At 47.2% G+C, this 20,778-nt stretch overlaps 1 protein-coding gene across 15 annotated transcripts in view; it reads left to right on the forward strand.

The window, feature by feature from the left end:
- The window catches only part of EXD3 (exonuclease 3'-5' domain containing 3), a 564,575-nt gene that overhangs the window by 215,098 nt on the left and 328,699 nt on the right, over positions 1-20,778 (forward strand). For all 15 annotated transcript variants that reach the window (XM_075120432.1, XM_075120430.1, XM_048822833.2 and 12 more), the window contains 2 exons: positions 15,713-15,879; positions 19,828-19,969. In XM_075120432.1, the coding sequence (XP_074976533.1) occupies positions 15,713-15,879; positions 19,828-19,969 (309 nt within the window). The remainder of the gene's footprint in view (positions 1-15,712; positions 15,880-19,827; positions 19,970-20,778) is intronic.

The raw sequence follows: 20,778 nt of genomic DNA on the forward strand, positions 1-20,778 counted from the left end.
GCCAATGGCTCTGCAGTCACATCACCCAGCTCCCTCAGCACCCTTGGATGCATTGCATCCGGCCCCAAGAATTTGTGCATGTCCAGCTTTTCTAAAGAGTCCTTAGCCTGTTCTGTCACCACTGAGGGCTGCTCACCTCTTCCCCATACTGTGCTGCCCAGTGCAGCAGGCTGGGAGCTGACCTTGTCTGTGAAGACTGAGGCAAAAACAAAAGCATGGAGTACTTCAGCTTTTTCCACATCATCTGTCACTAGGTTGCCTCCCCCATTCAGTAAGCATCCCACGCTTTCCCTGGCCACCTTCTTGTTGCTAACATACCTGTAGAAACCCTTCTTGTTACCCTTCGCATCCCTTGCTAGCTGCAACTCCAGTTGTGCTTTGGCCTTGCTGATAACACCCCTGCATGCTCAAGCAATATTTTTATAGTCATCCCTAGTCATCTGTCCGAGTGTCCACTTCTTTTAGCTTCCTTTTTTGAGTTTAAGCTCACCGAAGATTTCTCTGTTAAGCCAAGCTGGTCTCCTGTCATATTTGCTATTCTTTCTGCACATCAGGATGGTTTGTTCCTGCGCCCTCAATAAGGCTTCTTTAAAATACAGCCTCCTCCTGGAGTCTCCTGGACTCCTTTCCTCCTCATATTAGCCTCCCAGGGGATCCTGTCCATCAGTTGCCTGAGGGAATCAAAGTCTACTTTTCTGAAGTCCAGGGTCAGTATTCTGCTGCTCTCCTTTCTTCCTTTTGTCAGTATACTGAACACGACCATCTCAAGGTCACTGCTGCCCAGGTTGCCACTCACTTCTACTTCCCCTACCAATTCTTCCCTGTTTGTGAGCAGCAGGTCAAGAGGAGCTCTGCCCCTAGTTGGTTCCTCCAGCACTCGCACCAGGAAATTGTCCCCAACACTCTCCAAAAACTTCCTGGATTGTCAGTGCACCGTTGTATTGCTCTCCTAGCAGATGCCAGGGTGATTGAAGTCCCCCATGAGAACTGGGGCCTGTGATCTGGAAACTTAGGTTAGTTGTCCAAAGAAAGTCTCGTCTACCTCATCATCCTGGTCTCGTGGTCTATAGCAGACGCCCACCACGACACCACCCTTATTGGTCTTGCTTCTAAACTTAACCCAAAGACTCTCAACAGGCTTGTCTACAGATTCATACCAGAGCTCTGAGCAATCATACTGCTCTCTTGCATTCAGTGCAACTCCTCCACCTTTTCTCCCACGCCTTTCCTTCCTGAACAGTTTATACCCATCCATGACAGTGCTCCAGTCATGTGAGTTACCCCACCAAGTCTCTGTTATTCCAATCACATCTCAGTTTCTTGACTTTGTCAGGACTTCCATTTTTTCCTTGTTGTTTCCCAGGCTTCTTGTGTTCGTTTACAGGCACTTAAGATAACTAGCTAATTGCCCTACTTTCTCAGTATGAATCAGGAGGCCTCCGCTGTTGCACCCTCCTCCTTGTGTTTCCTCACGGTATCCCACTTACCTCAGGGCTTAGGTCTCCATCCCCTGGCAAACCTAGTTTAAAGCCCTCCTCACTAGGTTAGCAAGCCTGCCTACGAAGATGCTCTTCCCTCTCTTAGTTAGGTGGATCCCATCTCCTCCGAGCAATCCTTCTTCCTGGAACAACATCCCATGGTTGAAGAATGCAAAGCCCTCTCTCCGATACCACCTGCACAACTAGGCATTTACCTCCACAATTCGATGGTCCCTACCTGGGTCTTTTCCTTCAACAGGGAGAATGGATGAGAACATGACTTGCACCTCAAACTCTTTTATCCTTCTTCCCAGAGCCACATAGTCTGCAGTGACCTGCTCACGGTCATTCTTGACAGTATCATTGGTGCCCAATTGGAGAAGTAGGAAGGGGTAGTGGTCCAGTGGCTTGATTAGTCTCAGGAGACACTCTGTCACATCCTGAGTTCTAGCTCCAGGCAAGCAGCGCACGTCTTGAGTTTCCCGGTCTGGGTGGCAGATGGATGACTCTCTCCCCCTTAGGAGAAAATCCCCGACCACCACCACCCACCTCCTCCTGTTGGGAGTGATGGTCGTGGAACCCCCATCCCTAGGGCAATGCATCCCATGCCTTCCAGTCGATGGGGTCTCCTTCTGATCCCTTCCCTCAGTTGGCTCTTCCAAACCATCCTCCACTATGGTACCCGTGCAAAGAGCCTGAAAATGGTTTCTTACCTCTATCTGCATTGTGGGTACATTAGTTCTCCTCTTTCTTCTTCTGGACATCACATGCTGCCAATTTTCTTCCCCACTCTGCACTGCCCCCTCTGATTCTTCATCATGCTGTGCCTGCAGTACCAAACGCTGACTTCTAATGCTAAGAATGAAGGGAGTTTGGTCTGCAGGGGGTGGCGGGGGCTTGTGCCAAAAGGTGGTGGATCTTAGAAACAATACAAGAAGCACAAAATTAACTTCTTTGGCTTAACAAATGGAATAGTTTTTGAATTACTTATACCTGAGAATTTACAGATGTTTCTGTTGCAATAGTGGTAAGGGTGAGAACATGTTGCTTATTTGAAATATTGTCAGTTGAATGTTGTAGCTTAAATGTCTCCTAAATTCTACGGTTCTTTGCCATGTATTACAAGGATGTCAGGGCAGATTCTTTTATCTTTGGTATTTGAGATCCCTGTTTGAAAGGGCTCCTGAATTTGTCAGTGGATATTGTTGAAGTCCGGCTGCTGGTGGAAGATGCAGGACCCATGGCTGAGATAAGTATAGTGATTCTTGGCCTCATCATTTCGTAACTGATCTGAGAAAGTGTGGAAGGTGGGCTCTGGAAGCTGTATGATCCCTTTGAAATCTGGTTCATTTAATAATGGAGCAGTCTGTTAGTCTTTGTAAGCACTTTTGCTCTTGTAGAGGTAACTCCTCCCCTCTCCTGGGTAGTGTGCTGGCTCTGGGGAGGGAGGTGATGCTGGGAACCTTATTCCCTAACACGCAAGCAGGCGGACAAGTTCTCTGCTGACTATTCTGGTGACACTGGAGGGCTGGCTAATGAACCATCTCACACGTCCCCTAAGGGTGTGATCTGCTGTTTGAGGGGCTTGGTCTGGAGGAAAGTACAGCTAGGGAGACGGTGTAGTCTGGAGGAATCGTAGGCTTAGAAGGGGCCACAAGGGTCATCTAGTCTAACCTCCTGCCGAGATGCAGGATTTGTTGTGTCTAAAACATCCAAGACAGATGGCTCTCCAGCCTCCTTTTGAAAGAGCTTCCAGTGAAGGAGCTTCCACAACCTCCCTTGGCGTCTGTGCCATTGTCCTACTGTTCTGACAGGAAGTTTTTGCTGAGATTTTATCTAAATCTGCTGTGCTGTAGTTTGAACCCAGTGCCTCTTGTCCTGCCCTCTGTGGCAAGAGAGAATAACTTTTCTCCATCTTTTTTCTGGCAGCCTGTCAATTATTTGAAGACCACTCTCATGTCTCCCCTTAATCTTCTCTTCTCCAAACTAAACATACCCAGGTGCTTCAGCCTTTGCTCGAATGGCTTGCATTCCATCCCTCTGATCATCTTTGTTGCTTGCATCTGGATGCTCTCCAGTTTTCCTATATCCTTTTTGTCTATTGGTGACCAAAACTGGACACAGTCCTCCAGGTGAGGTCTAACAGGCACAGACTAGGGAAGTAGATGCTCCTGAGTTCTAATTGTGGCTTTGCAGATGGCTCCTTGAGAGGCTTTGAGCAAATGACTTTTCCACCTTCGTTTCCCCCTTTGTGAAATAATGATACTAATGATGATGGACCTGCCTCACAGAGGGGTTATGAGGATTCCTCAGTTTTATTACAAAGTGTTTTGAATATGTGGAATTCTGGTTGAGCTGGGAGGTTCAGGCTGCTGTTCCTATTTCCAGCAGCAAGGTATGTCCCAACACTCATCCCAAAGGCCTGTGTGAAGGCTACCCTCAGCAGCAAATGTCCTGCAGAGAGAGAATGCTGCAGCCAGTATTCCTGCTCCCTTCCCATCGCTCCCCAAAGCAGAATTGTGAAAGTTAGGGAGACTAACCTGAATGAATGATACTGCATGCTTCTTCAGTTTACCCCCGGGATCCTTCTGAGGGGCAGTGGTGCCACTGTAACTAGATTACTCTTGCAATTGTTTCTGAAATGACTGTGCCATACAGTGATGTCATCAATTCCTGCTGTACTATGGAGCGCTTATTGGCCTCATTTGCGACAGTGAGATTTTGCAAGTATGTGACTCATAATGGTGGTTTAGGGAATTTGTGTGTGTGGCTGTGGATTAAGGGTAGAACGATATGTCTAGGAATCTGAAAGGGATGTAAACACGCCTTGCTGATGTATAATTTTCTCTTGTTCGGAGGAACAGTGGAGCAGGTCGTTGTTGACGTTAACCAGAACAGATCCATTGTAGTCTGGTTTGCTAATGGACCCATGGGAAAATACCTATTTTCTCTTCAAAAGTTTTCATTTACAGAAACTGAAATATTTGTGTAATGGCAAATGTCATCCAGGAGGTATGTTCCCATCTCCATCAGTTCACATGCCATTCTGGGGACAAGACACCCCCATTATAGCCTCCTGCTAAGTTGTTCGTTTGCAAGCCTTTGCCCTCCATGGAATAGTTAGTTTTGCAGCAAATGCATTTTTTTCTGTTGACCGAAGCTGTTTTCCATTTCACGCAGATTCAGAATGTAATATCTCTGAGGAAATTTAACTTTTCTCAAAAGCCACTGTTGTGGCTAAAAGATTAATTCTGTTACAGTTCAAAAAAACCCATCGTCCCTCCCAGATGGAAATCACTGAAACAATAATATTTATCTATTAAGTACTGACTGTGTGCAAAGTAAAGGCAGTCCCTGGTCCAAAGAGTTACTTTGTGGAAGTCGGACAGAGAGATGACAGGACAGATGCTGGAAACCCAGAGGATGGACTGACTTTGTAGTCTTACTGTGTTATTAATTCATTGCAAAAGAACTGAGTGTTCAGGAGGGACTTTGAATGAGAATAAGGAAGGGTCTTGGCACCCTGGGACAGGGAAGAGATTCAGGGCCTAATTCGGGAAAGCGCTGAAAATCATACTTCAGTGCTTTTCTGAAGCAAGGCCACATTGCATAAGGTGCCATAGAAGAAGGCACAGAGATAGGAGATGGACAAAGCATCCAGACTGGTATGCTTAGTAGGGAAGGTGTGGAGGGGGAAATGAGTTATGACAAATAGCTAAATCAGAAAAAGTCATGGATATGAGGCCACAGAAATAATCGCTTTATGACAGGATCGGTCTTCCGTGTAGTGAATAGGAGCCAGATCCAATAGCCATGCTGGTCCATGGAAAGACTCCCATTACTACAGTGGGTTCCGGAACTGGCCCATGTGAAGGCTAGTCCTGTCAGGTTCGTTGCTGCTCTTTCCAGTTTTATTCAGATTTGTTTCCCATGTGCATGATCATTAGAGGATTATTCTCTCCCTTTTGATCAATGGTCACCCTTATCTCTTGCCAAGCAGCTCTGCTTCTCCAGCCATGAGGAGTACAGCTCCTATGATCCCCATTATCTATTTTTCCCCTCTCCAAGATCCTGCCCTCCTCCTTTCTGTGCAGAAATATGCAGACATTTCAAAGAGAAGACTGCAAAACCTGCTGTAATCTCCCACCTCCTCCTCCTCCATCACTTTCCCCTCTAATAACCTCTCCTCCTTTTACCCCAGGATATAGACACTGACTTTCCTTGCCTGCTGATCTCCCCACCTCCCATCTCCTCTTATACCTGTCTCACTTCTGTCTCCTCCTGGATGTCTCGCCTTTACCTTAGCAACAGGGTTGAAAATAATGATGCTGTCATGAGAAAAAAAATGCTTCACCATTTGGAAGAGCCACGGAAATGCAACACGAGTTTAGCCAGTGATACTTACAATGAAGTTGGCTTCATGCAGCTATCTGTCCTAACTCATGTTTGCCACCTGCAAACATGATTCCTCCTCTTCTTTTTTCCCAATCGCTATCTTCTTTGCATCTCTGTGTTTTTCTTTTTCCCTTTCTGACTTTGGGCCATCAGCAGATTTATTTCCTGATCTGAAGCAGGACTGTCTGTTTTGAAAACAATGTCTCACCTTTTTCTTGCTCAAAGAATCTCAAGAATGAGGCCCGATGGCCCCAGCAGCATTCCACGGGTTCAGGCTTTGTTTGCACACGTCCTGGGTGAAAAAGCAAGGTGCAGAGAATCCCTGGGAATGAATTCCAACCCTGCAAATACAGTTTAGGTGCAGCTGTGCTACTGGGCAGGGATCTTTGGTGAATGTGCAGAAGGAACATGGCGCTTTCTTAAAAAATGCATGTCTGTACATTTAGCTTCTGTGGCCTTGTCTACACTGGAAAGGGTTTGCCAGTATAGCTATTCCAAGAAACCCTTATAGTGGAAGTGCAGCGTATATTGGCAAAACAATTCTTTTGCCAGTATAACTTATACCAGTTCCCCGAACAAAATAAGCTATATTGGCAAAACACTAGGGCTTTTGCTGGCTTAGCTATTTTGGCACTTTTCACACTCGTAACTGACAGAGCCATACTGGCAAAACTTTGACCAGGTCTGCAGAATATGGCCATTTGTACAGTATTTTTGTTCTTCAGTAGAACCACCATGTCTGCAGTTACGAAGGGAGGCATGTAGTGTCACCACAATATGGATCAGGTTTCAGAGTGGTAGCTGTGTTAGTCTGTATCAGCAAAAAGAACGAGGAATACTTGTGGCACCCTAGAGACTAACAAATTTATTTGGGCATAAGCTTTCGTGGGCTAAAACCCACAAAATAAATATATATCTTCCTACTGTATTTTCCACTGCATGCATCTGATGAAGTGAGTTTTACCCCACGAAAGCTTATGCCCAAATAAATTTGTTAGTCTCTAAGGTACCACAAGTACTCCTCGTTCTTTTCACAATAAGAATGCCATTCCACTGATGTTCTCTCTGTGGTACTAAGTATCAGAGGGGTAGCTGTGTTGGTCTGTATCCACAAAAACAATGAGGAATCCGGTGGCAACTTAAAAACTAACAGCTTTATTTAGGCATAAGCTTTCATGGGTAAAAAACCCACTTCTTCAGATGCATGGAGTGAAAATTACAGATACAGGCATAAGTATACTAGCACATGAAGAGAAGGGAGTTACCTTACAAATGGAGAACCAGTGTTGACAAGGCCAGTTCATTCAGGGTGGATGTGGTCCACGCCCAGTAATTCATGAGGAGGTATCAATACCAAGAGAGGGAAAATTGCTTTTGTAGTGAGCCAGCCACTCCCAGTCCCTATTCAAGCCCAAATTGATGGTGTTAAGTTTGCAAATGAATTGTAGCTCTGCAGTTTCTCTTTGAAGTCTGTTTCTGAAGGCTTTTTGTTGAAGAATGGCAACTTTTAAATCTGTTATTGCATGTCCAGGGAGATTGAAGTTTTCTCCTACTGGCTTTTGTATGTTACCATTCCTGATGTCTGATTTGTGTCCATTTATCCTTTTAAATAGAGACTGTCCGGTTTGGCCAATGTACATGGCAGAGGGGCATTGCTGGCACATGATGGCATATATCACATTAGAAGATGTGCAGGTGAATGAACCCCTGATGGTGTGGCTGATGTGGCTGGGTCCTCTGATGGTGTTGCTAGAGTAGATATGGGGACAGAGTAGGCAACGGGGTTTGTTACAGGGATTGGTTCCTAGGTTAGTGTTTCCATGGTGTGGTGTGTAGTGAGTATTTGCTTCAGGTTGGGGGACTGTCTGTAAGCGAGGACTGACCTGCCTCCCAAGGTCTGTGAGAGTGAGGGATCATTTTCCAGCATATGTTGTAGATTATAGAATCATAGAATATCAGGGTTGGAAGGGACCTCAGGAGGTCATCTAGTCCAACCCCCTGCTCAAACCAGGACCAATCCCCAATTAAATCATCCCAGCCAGGGCTTTGTCAAGCCTGACCTTAAAAACTTCTAAGGAAGGAGATTCTACCACCTCCCTAGGTAACGCATTCCAGTGTTTCACCACCCTCCTAGTGAAAAAGTTTTTCCTAATATCCAACCTAAACCTCCCCCACTGCAACTTGAGACCATTACTCCTTGTCCTGTCCTCTTCTACCACTGAGAATAGTCTAGAACCATCCTCTTTGGAACCACCTCTCAGGTAGCTGAAAGCAGCTATCAAATCCCCCCTCATTCTTCTCTTCTGCAGACTAAACAATCCCAGTTCCCTCAGCCTCTCCTCATAAGTCATGTGTTACAGACCCCTAATCATTTTTGTTGCCCTACGCTGGACTCTCTCCAACTTATCTACATCCTTCTTGTAGTGCGGGGCCCAAAACTGAACACAGTACCCCAGATCAGGCATCACCAATGTCGAATAGAGGGGAACGATCACATCCCTCGATCTGCTCGCTATGCCCCTACTTATACATCCCAAAATGCCATTGGCCTTCTTGGCAACAAGGGCACACTGTTGACTCATATCCAGCTTCTCGTCCACTGTCACCCCAGGTCCTTTTCCGTAGAACTGCTGCCTAGCCATTCGGTCTCTAGTCTGTAGCGGTGCGTTGGGTTCTTCCGTCCTAAGTGCAGGACCCTGCAGTTATCCTTGTTGAAGCTCATCAGATTTCTTTTGGCCCAATCCTCCAATTTGTCTAGGGCCCTCTGTATCCTATCCCTGCCCTCCAGCGTATCTACCACTCCTCCTAGTTTAGTATCATCCGCAAACTTGCTGAGGGTGCAATCCACACCATCCTCCAGATCATTTATGAAGATATTGAACAAAACCGGCCCGAGGACCGGCCCTTGGGGCACTCCACTTGATACCGGCTACCAACTAGACATGGAGCCATTGATCACTACCCGTTGAGCCCGACAATCTAGCCAACTTTCTACCCACCTTATAGTGCATTCATCCAGCCCATACTTCTTTAACTTGCTGACAAGAATACTGTGGGAGACCGTGTCAAAAGCTTTGCTAAAGTCAAGAAACAATACATCCACTGCTTTCCCTTCATCCACAGAACCAGTAATCTCATCATAGAAGGCGATTAGATTAGTCAGGCATGACCTTCCCTTGGTGAATCCATGCTGACTGTTCCTGATCACTTTCCTCTCATGTAAGTGCTTCAGGATTGATTCCTTGAGGACCTGCTCCATGATTTTTCTGGGGACTGAGGTGAGGCTGACTGGCCTGTAGTTCCCAGGATCCTCCTTCTTCCCTTTTTTAAAGATGGGCACTACATTAGTCTTTTTCCAGTCATCCGGGACTTTCCCCGTTCGCCACGAGTTTTCAAAGATAATGGCCAATGGCTCTGCAATCACAGCCGCCAATTCCTTTAGCACTCTCAGATGCAACGCGTCCGGCCCCATGGACTTGTGCTCATCCAGCTTTTCTAAATAGTCCCTAACCACCTCTTTCTCCACAGAGGGCTGGCCACCTACTCCCCATGCTGTGATGCCCGGCGCAGCAGTCTGGGAGCTGACCTTGTTCGTGAAGACAGAGACAAAAAAAGCATTGAGTACATTAGCTTTTTCCACATCTTCTGTCACTAGGTTGCCTCCCTCATTCAGTAAGGGCCCACACTTTCCTTGGCTTTCTTCTTGTTGCCAACATACCTGAAAAAACCCTTCTTGTTACTCTTAACATCTCTTGCTAGCTGCAGCTCCAGATGTGATTTGGCCCTCCTGATTTCATTCCTACATGCTCGAGCAATATTTTTATACTCTCATTGATGATGTGCTGGAAAGGTTTTGGCTGGGGGCTGTACGTGATGGCCAGTGGTGTTCTGTTACTTTCCTTGTTGGATCTGTCCTGTAGTAGGTGACTTCTGGGTACCCGTCTCGCTCTGTCAGTCTGTGTCCTCACTACCCCAGGTGGGTATTGTAGTTTTCAGAATGCCTGATAAAGATCTTGTAGGTGTTTGTCTCGGTCTGAGGGATTGGAGCAAATGCAGTTGTATCTTACGGCTTGGCTGTAGACAATGGATCGTGTGATGTGTCCTGGATGGAAGCTGAAGGCATGTAGGTAAGTATAGCGGTCAGTAGGTTTCCGGTATAGGGTGGTGTTTATGTGACCATCATTTATTTGCACTGTAGTGTCCAGGAAGTGGATCTCTTGGGGGGACTGGTCCAGGCTGAGGTTGATGGTGGGGTGGAAATTGTTGAAATCCAGGTGGAATTCTTCAAGGGCCTCCTTCCCGTGGGTCCATATAATGAAGATGTCATAAATGCAGCGCAAGTAGAGGAGAAGAGCTAGGGGACGAGAGCTGAGAAAGCGTTGTTCAAAGTCTTCCATAAAAATGTTGGCATACTGTGGGGCCATGCGGGTACCCATAGCAGTGCCGCTGACTTGAAGGTATAAGTTGTCCCCAAATCTGAAATGGTTGTGGGTGAGGACAAAGTCACAAAGCTCAGCCACCAGGTGTGCCGTGGCCTCATCAGGGATACTGTTTCTGACCGCTTGTAGTCCATCCTCATGTGGCATATTGGTGTAAAGAGCTTCTACATCCATGGATGGTGTTCTAAGGAAGATCACCAATGCATTGCAGTTTCCTCAGGAAGTTGGTGGTGTCTCAAAGATAGCTAGGAGCACTGGCAGCGTAGGGTCTGAGGAGAGAGTCCAAATAGCCAGATAATCCTGAGAGTGGCTGGCTCACTAGAAAAGCAGTTTTCCCTCTCTTATTTTTGACACCTCCTCATCAATTATTGGGGGTGGACCACATCCACCCTGACTGAATTGGCCTTGTCAATACTGGTTCTCCACTTGTAAGGTTTCAGAGTAACAGCCGTGTTAGTCTGTATTCGCAAAAAGAAAAGGAGGACTTGTGGCACCTTAGAGACTAACCAATTTATTTGAGCATGAGCTTTCGTGAGCTACAGCTCACTTAATCGGATGCATACCGTGGAAACTGCAGAAGACATTATATACACAGAGACCATGAAACAATACCTCCTCCCACCCCACTCTCCTGCTGGTAATAGCTTATCTAAAGTGATCATCAAGTTGGGCCATTTCCAGCACAAATCCAGGTTTTCTCACGCTCCGCCCCCCCCCCCACCCCCATACACACACAAACTCACTCTCCTGCTGGTAATAGCTCATCCAAAGTGACCACTCTCCTTACAATGTGCATGGTAATCAAGGTGGGCCATGTCCAGCACAAATCCAGGCTTTCTCATCCCCCCCCCTTTTCCCGGGGACACACACACACACACAAACTCACTCTCCTACTGGCAATAGCTCATCCAAACTGACCACTCTCCAAGTTTAAATCCAAATTTAACCAGAATGTCTGGGGGGGTGGGGTAGGAAAAAACAAGGGGAAATAGGCTACCTTGCATAATGACTTAGCCACTCCCAGTCTCTATTTAAGCCTAAATTAATAGTATCCAATTTGCAAATGAATTCCAATTCAGCAGTTTCTCGCTGGAGTCTGGATTTGAAGTTTTTTTGTTTTAAGATAGCGACCTTCATGTCTGTGATTGCGTGACCAGAGAGATTGAAGTGTTCTCCAACTGGTTTATGAATGTTATAATTCTTGACATCTGATTTGTGTCCATTTATTCTTTTACGTAGAGACTGTCCAGTTTGACCAATGTACATGGCAGAGGGGCATTGCTGGCACATGATGGCATATACCACATTGGTGGATGTGCAGGTGAACGAGCCTCTGATAGTGTGGCTGATGTTATTAGGCCCTTTGATGGTGTCCCCTGAATAGATATGTGGGCACAGTTGGCAACGGGCTTTGTTGCAAGGATAGGTTCCTGGGTTAGTGGTTCTGTTGTGTGGTATGTGGTTGTTGGTGAGTATTTGCTTCAGGTTGGGGGGCTGTCTGTAGGCAAGGACTGGCCTGTCTCCCAAGACTTGTGAGAGTGTTGGGTCATCCTTTAGGATAGGTTGTAGATTCTTAATAATGCGTTGGAGGGGTTTTAGTTGGGGGCTGAAGGTGACGACTAGTGGCGTTCTGTTATTTTCTTTGTTAGGCCTGTCCTGTAGTAGGTGACTTCTGGGAACTCTTCTGGCTCTATCAATCTGTTTCTTCACCTCAGGAGGTGGGTATTATAGTTGTAAGAATGCTTGATAGAGATCTTGTAGGTGTTTGTCTCTGTCTGAGGGATTGGAGCAAATGTGGTTGTATCGCAGAGCTTGGCTGTAGACGATGGATCGTGTGGTGTGGTCAGGGTGAAAGCTGGAGGCATGTAGGTAAGAATAGTGGTCAGTCGGTTTCCGGTATAGGGTGGTGTTTATGTGACCATTGTTTATTAGCACTGTAGTGTCCAGGAAGTGGATCTCTTGTGTGGACTGGTCCAGGCTGAGGTTGATGGTGGGATGGAAATTGTTGAAATCATGGTGGAATTCCTCAAGGGCTTCTTTTCCATGGGTCCAGATGATGAAGATGTCATCAATATAGCGCAAGTAGAGTAGGGGCGTTAGGGGACGAGAGCTGAGGAAGCGTTGTTCTAAGTCAGCCATAAAAATGTTGGCACACTGTGGGGCCATGCGGGTACCCATAGCAGTGCCGCTGATCTGAAGGTATACATTGTCCCCAAATGTAAAATAGTTATGGGTATAGTTACCTCCAACGCATTATTAAGGATCTACAACCTATCCTGAAGGATGACCGAACACTCTCACAAATCTACAGACAGCCCCCGAACCTGAAGCAAATACTCACCAACAACCACATACCACACAACAGAACCACTAACCCTAGAACCTATCCTTGCAACAAAGCCTGTTGCCAACTGTGCCCACATATCTATTCAGGGGACACCATCAAAGGGCCTAATAACATCAGCCACACTATCAGAGGCTCGTTCACCTGCACATCCACCAATGTGATATATGCCATCATGTGCCAGTAATGCCCCTCTGCCATGTACATTGGTCAAACTGGACAGTCTCTACATAAAAGAATAAATGGACACAAATCAGATGTCAAGAATTATAACATTCATAAACCAGTCAGAGAACACTTCAATCTCTCTAGTCACACAATCACAGACATGAAGGTCGCTATCTTACAACAAAAAAAACTTCAAATCCAGACTCCAGTGAGAAACTGCTGAATTGGAATTCATTTGCAAATTGGATACTATTAATTTAGGCTTAAATAGAGACTGGGAGTGGCTAAGTCATTATGCAAGGTAGCCTATTTCCCCTTGTTTTTTTCTACCCCCCTTTCCTCCCCCCCGACGTTCTGGTTAAACTTGGATTTATGCTGGAAATGGCCCACCTTGATTATCATGCACATTGTAGGGAGAGTGGTCAGTTTGGATGAGCTATTGCCAGCAGGAGAGTGAGTTTGTGTGGGGGGGGGGGGGTGAGAAAACCTGGAATTGTGCTGGAAATGGCCCACCTTGATTATCATGCACATTGTAGGGAGAGTGGTCACTTTGGATAAGCTATTACGAGCAGGAAAGTGAGTTTTTGTGTGTGTGTTTTTTTGAAAAAAGGGGGTGGGGGGGGTGAGAAAACCTGTATTTGTGCTGGAAATGGCCCACCTTGATTTTCATACACATTGTGAGGAGAGTGGTCACTTTGGATAAGCTATTACCAGCAGGAGAGTGAGTTTGTGTGTGTTGTTTTTGGAGGGGGGTGGGGGGGTGAGAAAACCTGGATTTGTGCTGGAAATGGCCCACCTTGATTATCATACACATTTTAAAGAGAGTGGTCACTTTGGATGGGCTATTACCAGCAGGAGAATGAGTTTGGGGGGGGGGGGGGGGCGGAGGGTGAGAAAACCTGGATTTGTGCTGGAAATGGCCCAACTTGATGATCACTTTAGATAAGCTATTACCAGCAGGAGAGTGGGGTGGGAGGAGGTATTGTTTCATGGTCTCTGTGTATATAATGTCTTCTGCAGTTTCCACAGTATGCATCCGATGAAGTGAGCTGTAGCTCACGAAAGCTCATGCTCAAATAAATTGGTTAGTCTCTAAGGTGCCACAAGTACTCCTTTTCCACTTGTAAGGTAACTCCCTTCTCTTCATGTGCCAGTGTATTTATGCCTGTATCTGTAATTTTCACTCCATTCATCTGAAGAAGTGTGTTTTTTACCCACAAAAGCTTATGCCTAAATAAATCTGTTTGGCTTTAAGGTGCCATCGGACTCCTTTTTGTCTCTGTGGTACTGATGCTGGAAGCCAAATGCCACATCCCGAGGAAGGCTATGGCTCCTGCAGAGCAAGTGCAAGGTGACACAGTGGTCCTAACTTGAACTGTTCCCTTTTTGTTGCATATGCCCAGTCTTGTTCTGAAGCATCAAGAGGTGCTGCCAGTCTGCAGCAGGATTCCCTTGGCAATGCATTGCTCACATATGCCTTAGTACGTAGTTGATCCTTTTAACCATCTGGCATATGGAGGCTATTGCTTAGATAGCAACTCTGTGGGAGCCCAGATACAGCTGGCACACTGGGGATTTTGCACCTAGTTGTGTTAGGAAACAATAGAAAAGTTTGAAATAATGGCAGAATTGAGCACACTTCCTAATATACAACAAAGTAATCACTTTGGCTGTGGTTAGTGGAGAGCAGAAAGGGGCCCATAAACTTTGCAGTGTTTATGAAGATAGGCAGTTCCTTGCCAATGCTCGTTTAATTCAGTAATTAATTTACTACATGCAAAACTGAAATTCATTATGTAACAGACAAGCGGTTTGTATTCCACCTTTTGCTGTGAATCACTGTAATGAAATGTTACAGGGATTTTTAAAATACAGCTAGCATGTTGAGAGCATCTTTAGCTTAGCAATTATCACAAGCAGATAATGGATGTTTATGAGCAGGGTTGGATAAGGCATTGGCTCTATAAGGGCCTCAGCTCCTGAAGTCATGTGATTACAACAGAGTTGCCATTTTCATTTGTTAAGTGGGTTTCTAGACCTGGTGGTTGTGAAGAAAAGCTTGAAGACTTGGAGCTGATGCAGTGACATTTGCCGGAGTTTTCAGACAGCCTGAAACAATAGCCCTGAGAGGGGTGAATTGTCCCATTCATCTCAGTTTAACCCCAAGGCCCTTTGCTCTGGGAGAGGCTTTGCTGACACCTCCCAGCAGGACCCTCTGTGTATTGTAGGGGAAGAGCGCAGGCCCAATCACCTACACAGGTGCTTCAAGGTGGGGGGAAGAGCTCCATCCTGCTATTCCTCTCTGGGAGGGGAGGAGAGCCCCCCCAATGCTTTTGCCAGTAGGGAAGTGTCATGGTAAGGCCACTGTGGGCCCTGTGTCATGGTATGCCTCAGCCCAGATTGCCTTAATCCAATCCTCTTTCAAACAGCTAACAGACTCTGGAGACCTTTGCTCTCTGTCTGGCCAGCTGTTAAGCTGACTCTGTTTTATTTTGTCAGTATGTGAGATGAACTGGACATGCTGATCATCACACAGTCTGAGTTGCATTGTCCTTTCGGTACACTGCTGGCACGTGTCCTCTCTTTGCTCTGCCCATGGTCTTCAGATGATCTGGAGTGCCCTAGTCACATGGTCCCCAGGAGCAATCCATCTGCATGGGAGAAGAGTAGGCCTGTAGAGTAAGCCAAAGCAGTCTGGGCTCAAACAATGTTACTTCTAAAGTGGGAAGGACATGCACATGCTCATTTCTTGCTCCCTCCTCTGTCAATTCAGGCTGCCAGTTCCTGAAGAGTTCCTCACTTCGGGCACCCTGTCCTTGGAAATTTATAGTCATGCGCTGAAGATCGAACTTGCACCAACAGATTTTGTTACTCTTGCTTCCTTGCAGAACACAGTTGGGGAGAATCGATGGCTACAAGAGCAGCTGATCCAACTGCTAGTCAGCTACTGTGATCTGAACACAGCAGCCAGGTGGGCTCTCCGCTATAGCTTACCTGAGAAGACCCTGCCTTACGGAGTGGCCGATGAACTTCAGAAACTCAAGGTCCAGGAGAGGTAAATATCATGGATTATACCGACTTCAGAAATATATGAATTATGCCAGTGGCCTCTCTGGCCCCCAGAGCAGCTTGGATTTGGGAGAGACAAAAGTGGCTTAAAGTGCCCTCAGGAGGAGAGTTCTGTACTTTACTTCTTAGAGACACAACACAGAATCTTACCCCCCGCCCACCTTTGAGTAAACTGGACTGCTGAGTTCATAGAGGGAAATCCCAGCCTGCAGAGAGAGAGGCTGCATTTGGATAAAAAGAAAAGGAGGACTTGTGGCACCTTAGAGACTAACAAATTTATTTGAGCATAAGCTTTCGTGGCTACAGCTCACACTGCAAATCATAGAATATCAGGGTTGGAAGGGACCCCAGAAGGTCATCTAGTCCAACCCCCTGCTTGAAGCAGAACCAATTCCCAGTTAAATCATCCCAGCCAGGGCTTTGTCAAGCCTGACCTTAAAAACCTCTAAGGAAGGAGATTCTACCATCTCCCTAGGTAACGCATTCCAGTGTTTCACCACCCTCACAGTGAAAAAGTTTTTCCTAATATCCAATCTAAACCTCCCCCACTGCAACTTGAGACCATTACTCCTCGTTCTGTCATCTGCTACCATTGAGAACAGTCTAGAGCCATCCTCTTTGGAACCCCCTTTCAGGTAGTTGAAAGCAGCTATCAAATCCCCCCTCATTCTTCTCTTCTGCAGACTAAACAATCCCAGCTCCCTCAGCCTCTCCTCATAACTCATGTGTTCCAGACCCCTAATCATTTTTGTTGCCCTTCGCTGGACTCTCTCCAATTTATCCACATCCTTCTTGTAGTGTGGGGCCCAAAACTGGACACAGTACTCCAGATGAGGCCTCACCAATGTCGAATAGAGGGGAACGATCACGTCCCTCGATCTGCTCGCTATGCCCCTACTTATACATCCCAAAATGCCATTGGCCTTCTTGGCAACAAGGGCACACTGCTGACTCATATCCAGCTTCTCGTCCACTGTCACCCCTAGGTCCTTTTCCGCAGAACTGCTGCCTAGCCATTCGGTCCAAATGATTGTCTGAGCTCCAGTAGCTGTTCAGTTAAATCCATAGTTTAAAGTTAAATCCACCACACTTTCTGAAGAATCCATGTGCAAATATCTGAGAGCGAACTGCTGAGGAGCTGCTTAGTCTGGTGTTCCTCCTCTTTTTGCTTCTTTCTTGAATCTTGCTTTTCCTTCCTGACTCATGTCTCAGAGTATATTCCCCCCCCCTTTTTTTTTTCAGGCAGTGTACATGAGGTATTTCAGACAGAGGCAGTTAACAGCAAAACATCTAGTAGCCAGGTCTTAGGGTGGGAGCACTAAGTTTAAAGAATCCAGAAGTTGCATGATACTGGTGATGTCGCCACCTGAGGGGCACAACCTGCCCATTCCCTCTAGCACGTAGGATATAAAAGATAGCAGAATTGGTGTGGTTATGCTGTGCAGGGAGGCAGTATGCAGAGAGTCCATGCAGTGGTGTCCACGACTCCCATCTGCGGTGAAAATGTGTTCCATGGGGCTTAAACCATGAGAGCATGGGGAGGTGTTTTGGATACGAGCCAAGCTAGAGGAGGCACATGGATCCATACGCTCCTATGCTTGTCCACCAGCCAGATTATCGCAGCAGCCAGATTCCTGCAGGTGTGCAGAGCCTCAGTCAAGGCTATTGCAGTCCTCTGGTCTCTCAAGAAGCTGCTGCTGGCTCTACCAGCCCACTGGGCCAAGGACAGAGGTATTCTTTCCCCCAAGCAGCCCGTGCATTTACTTGGACTTTGCACAAGGAAGAGGATCTGGCCCTGAATGTTTAGTACAAAGCAGGAGAGCTCTGGGCTGTCTTGCTGAGTAGCCTGGGTGCAATGGCAGCCTTGCACTTGGGGACTCATGGACTGCATAGCGTTATCAGTCCTGCAGCCGCTAGCCTCTGCCACGGGAGACACATGATAGCCTGCCCCCACCTCACCACCAGCCAGCAAAGGGCACAGAGCCCAGTGGCAAGGGAAGCACAGCAGCTATGCTCAGGAGACACTGAAATCTGGGCCTGCAGGAGACTGCCCCTGGTGGGGGGCAGTACCTTACTGGCAGCGCATGACCTTTCTTTGCATGCAAGGTAAGCCCCCAAACAGCGGGCAGGCGGGGCCCATGCCTGCGAGAGAGCCACAAACTCCGGGCATGCACCGTGGCAGGAAACCAACATCAGAACTCAACCTGTCAGTAACCTCAATGGCATATGCCAGCTCCGCCATTCGCAGTCTATTTGGATGGGTAAGTGAAGCCCTCTGTACCGCAATCTTCCTAGGATAAGAATCCTAACCCATCATGGTGAAGTACTTTGCAGTCCATGGAGCCCTGGATCCAAATGTAGCCACTTCTCTTTTCTTAGCACTTGAAACAGTCTAGCAGCAGGTTCCCACAGAGGGCGTTCACGCTGCAAGAGAAAGAGATGGTATCAGAGTATGAATGATGACATCACCTCTGCTGCTGGTCCCACCATATGCTCCTCTTGAGCTGTGCAGATCAGAATATTCCGGGAGAGATGAGATTTCACACCTTCATTAAATATTTTACACAAATATTGACTTCAGCGTGCACACATACCATCTCTGCGAGGGAATGTTTGCACAGCACCAAGCTGCTATGTTACAAAATTAGTCACACAGTCCCTGAAACACAAGGTTAGTAAATATTTTCTCAAATAATAAACCATTTAAAGTCTCTGTGGGAAAGAGACTAGCCAGAAATTCATGATATGTACAAAATAGTTGTTTTTCTCTTACTCTTACTTTCCTTCGATTGCATCATCTGGAAGGTTCACAAGAACAAAGCTATTACAGCATTTACAAAGCTATTGCAAGAGCCTCTGCTGTATGGGGAACCAACTCGTGCTGTGTAAGGTTCTATTCTAGGAAATCCATGATAACTCACAAACCCCATTTCTGCAGACATCTCCCTAACAGTGCCAGGGTGTTAATGCACTCGCATTGCACCTCTCTCTGGGGCACTGCCTGAAGTCTTAGTGTAGGAGAGTGAAACAGGTGGGGAATCTCAGTCTGGGTGTGAGTTCAGCTTACCACTGTTCTTAGCACCTAGACCCCAAAGTGCAGGGAGGTGGTGGAGTAGTGTGAAAACCTTCTAGGGGTTTTTGTCTGTCCAGCTCCATAGAACAGAGGGAATAACAGGTGTAGATGCTGTACAGGGAAAGGGCTGGGGGAAACTGGCATAGGAAGGAGAGGTCAGTGAACCCTTTATGAGCCATCCCACTCTAAGCTCAATGGAAGAGGAGGCCTCTTGAGCCAGAGGCAATGGCCCCTAGGTGGTGGAAATCCTGCTGTAGGTGGGGCAGCCTGTGATTCTCTGCCTGTTCCTGTCTAATGAGAAAACCGAAGTTCTGGTTTGGGCCCTAAGCAGGTCAGAGCCAGCCTGTCCACGTGCATGGGGCCATGCCAGCTAGTGGGTTCCTGGGTTCATGGTGAGGGGCTGGAAGTCGAGTCCTTACAATGTGCTAATTTCGAAGTCAGAGCTCACTTGCTGGCTTTAAGGTCACATCAGTTCTGGGAAAGAGAATGGAGTGTGAGTAATGCATGATGAGAAGTCTGGGTTTGAGAGGCTTTTCTAGTCTGGAGGCTACTTCCAATGTGTATATGTTATTGATGGAATGGACTTGTGCTCCAAGCTTCCATCTCTGTCTCACATACACTGATGTTTTTTGGTGATTTTAGGGGCAGGGGATGAGGGAGAGAAGGTGAGTCAAGGCTGAAAGGAACAGAAAGAAAGAGTAGAATAAGGAAAGGGTCAGAGAAAGTGGAGAGAGAAGAGAGATCGAGTGAGAGGAGGTGACTGGGATGCGAGGAGAGGGGTTCTAGGACTTTCTGATGTCTCTTGGGCCCTGAAATCTTAGGATGGCCCTGTTAAAAGTTGCTGGCTCTTGTTTTGTGCAGGGTAGAAGATGCTGAGAGCACAGTGGATGACTATGAAGAGGATAGGAAGGAGGGTTATTACCAGATCCCCATTCCCAGGGAGAACATTCACTTTCTGCAGACATGGGAAGGGATACTGAGGTGGAGGGAGAAGGTGCTGCAGGTAAGCATCTCCCTGTTGTTGGTTTTTTAGTGTCAATTATGTAACATGGGGTGGAATATTTGTGACCTTCATCATCAAATACATGTCAGCCTATGCCAGGAGCAGCAGGAGCATGCCTGGCACTTTCTGTAGGAAATCTCTGAGGCCTGTGGGCTTGGAGATTGACTGGAATAGCTATTGTGGAATAAGCTATCGCAGGGGCGGGCAAACTACAGCCCACGGGCCACATCCGCCCTCCAGCCAGTTTAATCCGGCCCTCAAGCTCCCAGTGGGGAGCGGGGTCTGGGGCTTGCCCTGCTCCCATGCTCCAGCTGGGGAGCAGGGTTGGAGGCCACTCCATGCGTGCCGCCCAGAACCTGCACCCCTGAACCCCTCCCATGCCCCAACCCTCTGCCCCAGCCCTGATCCCTCTCCTGCACCCCAACCCTCTGCCCCAGCCAGGACCCCCCTCCTGCACACTGATCTCCTCATTTCTGGCCCCACCCCAGAGCTCGCACCCCCGCCAGAGCCTTCATCCCCCCCATCACCCACACCCCAACCCCCTCCCCTAGCACAGAGCCTCCTCCTGCACACTGAACTCCTCATTTCTGGTCCCACCCCACAGCCCACACCCCCAGCCAGAGTGCTCACCCCCTCCTGCACCCCAACCCCCAATTTCATGAGTATTCATGGCCCACCATACAATTTCCATATCCAGATGTGGCCCTTGGGCCAAAAAGCTTGCTCACCCCGAGCTACCAGGAAAAACTTCTCATGGGACACTGTAATCTGGATAAAATCCACTTTATTCACAATAATTAGTGCACTTC

This window comes from Caretta caretta, chromosome 16, assembly GCF_965140235.1.
Source record: "Caretta caretta isolate rCarCar2 chromosome 16, rCarCar1.hap1, whole genome shotgun sequence".
In the NCBI taxonomy this organism is placed as follows: Eukaryota; Metazoa; Chordata; order Testudines; family Cheloniidae; genus Caretta; species Caretta caretta.